Here is an 8,215-nt window from a genome sequence, read left to right as displayed (position 1 = left end):
ACTGCTGTCTTTCTAGAGATTTGTTGTCGGTTTTGATACTGTTACTTGCTCTTCGAATTCTTTTTTTCCGTCTGGTGTTTTTATACGAATGTATGTTTTCACATTTAATCTACCAGAGTCTGTGATGTTTTTATTTCATTTATTTATAGGGAATTGCAGACTCTAAGGTCTGCTTCTTGCTTTCCTTCTCGCACCCTCCAGTTTAGACACTCCAGTTCCCTTTTATCTATTTTCAGTCCCTGATTAATGGTATACATTTTTTCTCTATCTCCAATAGAGCATCCTTAGATAATCTCTATTTTTTCTATGAGCATTTAACATCATTGCCTTCTTTTAAGCCTCCTTTTAAGAAATTAACTGCATTAGTAGTTTCTTTTTTAGAAATTGAGGACAACTGTGGACTTTTTTTTTACTTTTGTTCTTCTGCAAGCATTTTTAATCTAAGTACATAAAGGCCACTCTTCAATTCTGAATCAAGACATATAAAATAACCAGAATCACGGCAAAGGTTGTTTTGGCTTTTGTGTCCAGTCACTGGTCCTACCTAAAAAATTTATCTTTAATCTTTAATTATGCTGTGTTGAGCTATTTACCCAATGTACATAGTAGCTGAAATCTCCCATTACTGTTTAGTTTCCTGTACTCACAGCCTCTCTGACCTCAGCAGATCACAGTCGTAGTCACAGTCATGGTCAGGGCCTTCATCATGATCTTAGAAAGAGAACTACAATAAAGATGACAGGCGGAAAGCATGTCTTTTTTATTATTATTTAGGTGAAACCATATCATTTGAAATAAAACATAATTTTTCTAGCATCTGTTTTGCCTCTCTGACTGCTTGTCTGCCTTTTTGGCAGTTTCTAGTCCTTACACTGATATGTGTGCATGTTGAGCACACAAAACTGCACGTGAAGTACATGAGAGCTGTGTAGGGTGTAACAGGCACATAGGACTGGGTTTGAGTAGCAGGGTTGTAGTGGGATCAGGCTGTGAACCACCTTGTGCTCCTCATGGATGGTTCCTGAGGGCTCTGGGACCAACATAAAGAGTGATGGAGAAACCCACCTGCACCAAATCATCATCAAGTCAGAGGAGCTCATGGTCCTGCTCATGGTAGGTGATAGCTGGTAGGTGTTGGAGGTGTGCTGGGGGAGGCACGCCATACCACAGGGGTATGCACATCCTCAGAGACTCATGGGCAACCCATGCTAGGGCTGGGACATTAAGGAACTGAGCATCAGGAACCCATTAAGCACTGGGCAGCAGAAAAAATTGTCACATACAACACCCCAACCTCCTGCAACCACCCTGGGGGAATTGGGACAGACACCGAACAGACTTTTGGGTGTGGAGGTAATAGGTATTTATGTACATGTTTGTTTAATAATTTGTGTGATTCTTTTTCTCAATATCAGAATCACTGAACAGAATTTTATGTTGACTGGTGTGCTGATTTTGGCTGGGATAGAGTTAATTTCTTCACAGTAGCTTCTATGGGTCTATGTTTTGGATTTGTGTTGCAAACAGTGTTGATAATACAGAGATGTTCTCGTTACTGCTGAGCAGTGCTTACACAGAGGCAAGGCCTTTTCTGCTTCTCACACCACTCCACCAGCGAGTAGGTTGGGGGTGCACAAGAAGGTAGGAGGGGACACAGCTGGGACAGCTGACCCCAACTGACCAAAGGGATATCCCATACCATATGATGTCATGCTCAGCAATAAAATGTGAGAGGAAGAAGAAGGAAGAGGGGGATGTTCAGAGTTACAGTATTTGTCTTCCCAAGTGATCGTTACACATGATGGAGTCCTACTTTCCTGGACATGCCTGCCGATGGGAAGTAGTGAATAAATTCCTTATTCTGTTTTGCTTGTATGCGTGGCTTTTGCTTTACCTATCAAATTATTTTTATCTTGACCCATGAGTTTTCTCACTTTTACCTTTCTGATTCTCTCCCCCATCCCACTCTGGGGGAGTGAGCGAGCAGCTGTGTGGGACTTAGTCGTTAGTCAGGGTTAAATCTTGGTTAAACCCTGACAGCTAGCAATCATTAGAGTAAAGTAAAATTCCCTGATTCAATACTGTTCTGCCTACAATTATATTGTATGGATTGGTGAGTAAAAGACTAGCCATCAGAAAACCTTGATACCTTCAGCACTGGCTGCATCACCACTCCTTCTGTCTATAGATACAGTATAACTATAAGGTAGAAGTAAGGATTCTGTATTTTGAGGTGCAGGTAAATTCACTGTCTAGCATGTTCAATATTCTAGAAAATCATATTAGCAAATTAATAATTCAGCAAACCTTATATGTTTTGAATGTTGTATAGTAAATAAGGAAAGGATCATTTGCAAAGAATGAAGATTAGCATAAATAATGTATCATTTCCTAAGAATTATTAATTTTGTGATGAAAAATGTAAGGCTACAAAGGACAACTTGGTATGTCATCAAGACAATTAGCGCATATTATAAAACACACAGACGATGGAAGTCAAATTGTGCAGGCACTATAATTTGTGGCATTTCCTATATTATGTGTACATATTAAGTACTGCTTAAATTTGATGTTTTAAAATATGCATCAGAAATAAAATGAGCATGGTATCACAGCCCCAGGGAGCAGCAAGCGTGGGCTGTCCTGCAAGGGAATGGTGTTGGGAGGAGGGAATGACAGTGATCTCAGTGACAAGGGGTGCCATCCCACAGCACCCATGTGAAAAGCACAGAGCGGGTCTGAGGATGACACTCTGGGCCAGCAAACAGTCCAGTGGTTCCCAGGCAGGTCTACAGTGAGGAGACAGGTCCTGAGATCAAGCCAGTAAGTCAAATATTTGGGTCAGGATCAAAGCCCAGGTAAGGAAGGTATAAGGCCAGTTACCAGCCCACTTGCAGCATAGCCCAGGTGAGGATGAAGGGTGAGAACCTGAGCTTAAATGCAGCTCTTGAGTGAGGTGGGGCCCTTCAGCAAGCCTCCCCACAGCTCCCTCTCAGCTCTTTTCACAGCAGTTTGATCCAAGGTCACAACCCCATCCTACCAGACCTGTCCTCAAGCACAGGCAGTCAGTCCACAAAGTGTGCATGTGATGTGTGGGGACGTGGCAAAAGGAGGTTCATTCCTGGCCCCAACATGGTGACACAATGTTCCTAAACATTTTCTGGTTTATTCTCTTCTTTGATAGATTCTTTTTTTCTGAGAGGTTGTTGGAGTCAGATATCTTCTGTGGGTATTTCTCCAATCTCACTTAAAATGTACTTTATTTTTGCAATTAGTATTTAAAAACTCTTATTAATAGAAAGAAAACATAATCCTTAAGATACTGGACTGGAATGCAAATAACTTGGGATTTATTTTTGCTTTTAAATTACTTCCCTGGGGTTTTGCATAAACTTTTCTGCTTTAGTACTCCTTTAGTACAAAATAGCATTGTGCTGCTTTTCACCCAGCCTTATGTAACTTTAAGTGTTAGATTTTCTTCAAGTATCCTACTGTGTGTCCATACAAGTCCCAGTCTTGGACTTTTCTTAGTTTTTATCAATTACATGGAAGAATCTGGGGTTATAGATAGGAAGATTTTCTCCTTGCCTAAAGCAGACCTAAAATATAACTGTTACCATAATCACTTTCAAATTTCATCTCATGACATCATTTGGTCTCATGACGTGGCATCAGCATTCTGCAGATATTTAATTTCTTGGCTGATTTTCCAAGTCATGTGTGTTAATATCGTAACTCTACTTCATGCATAGCTCTTTACTTTTCATACTCTTCACTATATAAGTTTTTTTTTCCTCTTGATTTTATTGCTAAAGAACCAGTCTTTGTTCTCTCTTGATATTTGAGTCACCATCCCTAAAAGTATTTAAAAGATGTGTAGATGTGGCGCTTTGGGACATGGTTTAGTGGGCATGGTGTTGTTGGGTTGACAGTTGGACTCGATGATCTTAGAGGTCTTTTCCAACCTTAATGGTTCTATGATTTGATGATTCTATGATTCTATTTCTTTTCCATCTTCCCCTGTTTTTTTCCACTGCTTTTACCGGATGTACTTGTTTACTTAACATTATTAATCCTAGTACTCCCATAATAATCTTTCAGTTGCATGAAGACTAATAATGATTTTTGTGAAGACAGAGTATCAATAATCTTATAAGTTATAATACCACTGGTTATTTATTTTTAAAAAGTTCAGAAGTTTTATCCCATACAAATATCGTGAGAAAGCACATTTTCTTTACCAGTAAAAATGAAGCCTGTATATGATACCAGAACTATGCATAATTACATGAATGAAGGGCAAAATATATTATAAGTGGGCAAGAATTCTATTGCATTAGACATGCAATAGCTTTCTTTCTGAAGTATCTAAAAAGAAAAATAACCTTTTATAAACTTCTATTTTAGTATCCCTTGAGAAAACCTCATTATGAAAAAGGTATGTAAAGATGGGTTGCTGAATATAAGATTTCTAAATATACAGTAATATAGAGCATAGACTTTTACACTTGATAATAGTGACAGATGTAATAGCAGCTATAATGGATATAATAGTTCAACACTGCTACCTTAAAAGAAAAAAATGCTAAGTGATCCAAACTACACATTTGATAGCATATTATCTAATGGTATCGTTGAACATCATGAGATTCTGAAGGTAATGGAATGGTCTCAAAATAGAAAGACTATGAGTATTCTATAACAAGGCCAGCAGTTTTCTTGCACATCCACATACCTTCTTTTTTTCTATGTGGAATTAACTCCCAGGGGTGGAAACACAGAGACAGGGAGGAATTGTAAATTAACATACTTACCTGGCTGTGGAGCTAGGTCATTAGAGTACTGTCCTGGTTCCGGCTGGGACAGAGTTAACTTTCTTCCCAGCAGCTTGGGGGGTGTGTTGTGTTTTGGGTTTAGTATTAAAAGAGCGTTGATGGCCCATTGGTGCTTTGGCTGTTGCTGGGTGGTGCTTGCACCGGCGGGGGGGTGGGGGGAGCACAGCCGGGGTGGTGGACCCAGCTGGCCAATGGGGTATTCTATACCATGTGACATCATGCTCAGTATAAAAAACAGGTGTGGGGGGGAACTCGTGCCCCATTCGTGACACGCGGTGTGCGAGAAGTTGCGTTGTGCATCGCCTGCTTTGTGTATTCTGTTATTGTTGTTGTTCTCATTGTTATTATTACTGTTCTACTTTGTTTTATTTCAATTATTAAACTGTTTTTATCTCAACCCGGGAGCTTTCCTCCTTGTGCCCTCCCTATTCTCTCCCCCATCCCACCGGAGAGGGGGGTGAGCGAGCGGCTGCGTGGGGTTTATTTGCTGGCTGAGGTTAAACCACGACAAGTACTTCAACTGTTTAAAGGCAGAATTGAGATTCGGTAATTAAATTAAAACAAAAACTATTCTGGAAGGAGGATCAAAATCTAGTTTTGACCCCTTCTGAATTTAATATTCTAAGCCTCCAGTCTGCTACGATTACTACTAGTTAGTCATAGTCCACAGCTTTCTGGTATCTTCAAAGGCTTAAATAGTGCTGGTCACTCTGCTGCACAAAGGTCGTTGGGACAGGTTCACATGCACAACAATTTACTAATAGGACACAGCTAAATTTTAGATGTTTTCATCCCAATTTAGGTGACAATAGGAGAGACTGAATACCACCCTTTGATATTTGATATTATCCCATGATTTTCAACAGCTGAGTCATTTAATATTCTCCAGCTCAAGGTTTCCACAAACAATATGTTTCCTGTCCTACTTTGATCCTTCAGCATAGTCCAAAGTATGCTCTAAAATATTTTTGAAGTACATGGGGAAGAGGAGGACATTTAATGAAATGATGTAATTAAAGCAGTATCATAATCCATGTGCACTTTAGAGATAGACCAAGTGTATGTAGGTGTAGAAGAATGTTGTAAATTTTTGATTTTTGTAGTGAGGCTTTGATATTCAACTGTATTTGGTGTAAAAACAGAAATATTTTTCTCTGTTTGAATTCCTAGGCTGCCATGGAAAATGCAGATGAACCTTAAAGAACAAGTGTTCTGAAGCTATCCTCAGTAACGAAGCAGGTGTGAAAGACAACTCCCATTTGCCAGGTGAAACAATGGCGATGAAATCAGCAGTTCACATGTTAGTGTGCTTTCTTCAACTATGCATTGTAAATGGGCAGGTAATATGTGAGAGGCAAATGACTGCTGAATGGCGAGTGAAACCAAAACCTAGCGTAATAAAATGGACACCAAGGGAAAACATCTGCTCAGACTTTTACACCGAATGCTGGAATATGAATAAAAGTATTACTGGGGAAATCTCAGAAGAACAAAATCTCAGTATTCCTCAGATATGCCCCTTACAGCTTCAATTAGGTGATAGTCTCTTCATCTCCTCTGAGCCATCCTTTCAGTCCTACGGAATGAATTTGGTAAATGTCTCCAAGGAAGAATTTATTAACTGCCCTAAAGCTGGTTTTCTTCAAAAGCAGTTGATTTTTGTTTGCCAGATAAGAGGACTGCACCAAGTTGACCCTAACTGGCTTGGTGTTGGAACCCATTACTTTGCAGAGCTTCATAAGAGAGGCCCGCTATTGTGCAACATGGGCCTTCGTCTGAACGTAACCGTGAAGCAGCAGTTTTGCCAAGAGTCTCCAAATGCACCATTATGCTCTGGGCATGGAAAATGTCTAAGCCATGTTTGGGAAAAAGCATATAATTGCCATTGTTTCTCACAGTATTCTGGAAGATTCTGCCAGAAGTTTGATCTGTGCTCCACTAAACCTTGCCACAACAATGCCTCCTGCACTGAGAAATCAGAACTTTCTGGAGATTCTTACGAATGCATGTGTCCTCCAAAATTTTCAGGTATTTCTTTTCCCCTCTAGGAATAAATGTTACATAGATAATGCATTTTCCTTAATGGATAATAAAACAGTGAGAACATCATCAGCAAGGTTTTTGTATAATTTGATTGTCTGTTGCCACTATCACACCTGCACTGAGTCTCATTTACATGTAGCTTCTTATAGGAGACTGTGCAGTCATTTGAAGACAGTTTGTACTTGCCTACATTCATGTGTGCATCGTGGGGAAAAACAGACTAAGTTCTTATTATGTTTCTTTCCCACTTAAGCACAAGACATAGGTAAGTACTTGTGAATTTACAGATGTAACTGATTATTTTTGTTGTTTGTTCAGCAGTTCAAGCTATTTCTTACATCAAATAACATAAATCATTTGTAGTAAGCTCCCCAAAAAATAGTTAGCTAACCAAACTGCTGAAAAAGAGCAAATGGTTTTATTGAAATGAACATTTTGTTCAATCTGCCACAAAACCTCCCTTTTCAGTTTAAAGACCTTTTAAATTACATTAAAGAAATTTTCAAAATCAAAATTTGTTTTTAATTGAAAAGTCAAACATTTAATTAGAAGAGCAAGCAAATCAAAATACTTACTCTTTTCTTCCAGATTGTTTTGCGCTGTAAGGTTTCTTTCAAAAGGAGTTTGCTAAACATACTGTTATCACCAAATTAAATATTTCACAAATGAAAAAAAATCACTTCATTCTATCTAGGAAATATTGCAGTACTTACACAAAACCCACTGGAGAAACTGAATCTGGGTTTGAGATTGGACTACGAGAGAGTACAGCATTCAGATGATAGATACATTCTTACCTAACCATCATCTCCATTTCAAGGAGGAAGAAAAGGGGATGAAGGAAATGATAGGTATATTGTTCCTTCTTTCAGACCAATAGACTTCCTTTAGAAAGTACCAGAAATATTCATTCACATCACAAAAAGGATTGTTGTAGCTCTTTCCGTACTTGTGGAGCAGAATTCTAGCAATGTTCCTTTGATGGACTGCACTTCTGTGCTCTCGCAATAGTGATGCTATGCTATGAAACACAGCTGATGAGTCAGGAACAAGTGAGGTTCATAGAACACAGAAATGAAGGTTATGTTGCATAAAGTTTGCTGTAATTTATTTTTAATTGCTTTTCAAACTGCATAATAATTTGGTTACTAATGCATTTGCAATTAGAAGATTATGCAGGTATGAATAAGTCAATGTTATGAGAAAAAATTTTGTATAATTATTCAGAGTTTAGTAAAATAGTGGAAAACATTGATGGGATGTATTATGTTTTCTATTTCTTTTATGATTACTGGGGGCTGTGTAAAATACTTCTTCGAAAATAGTAATATCAAAAA

The 8,215-nt window shown here is 38.6% G+C and overlaps 1 protein-coding gene across 1 annotated transcript in view; it reads left to right on the top strand.

Moving 5' to 3' along the window:
* The first annotated feature begins 6,094 nt into the window (after positions 1 to 6,094).
* EYS (eyes shut homolog) overlaps positions 6,095 to 8,215 on the top strand; it is a 958,850-nt gene continuing 956,729 nt past the window's right edge. Inside the window, exon 1 of the mRNA XM_075145270.1 lies at positions 6,095 to 6,863. Coding sequence (XP_075001371.1) covers positions 6,110 to 6,863 — 754 coding nt within the window. The 5' untranslated portion in view covers positions 6,095 to 6,109. The remainder of the gene's footprint in view (positions 6,864 to 8,215) is intronic.

The sequence above is a fragment of the Calonectris borealis genome, chromosome 3, assembly GCF_964195595.1.
Source record: "Calonectris borealis chromosome 3, bCalBor7.hap1.2, whole genome shotgun sequence".
Lineage (NCBI taxonomy): Eukaryota > Metazoa > Chordata > Aves > Procellariiformes > Procellariidae > Calonectris > Calonectris borealis.
This window is presented reverse-complemented; position numbering and strand designations above follow the sequence as displayed.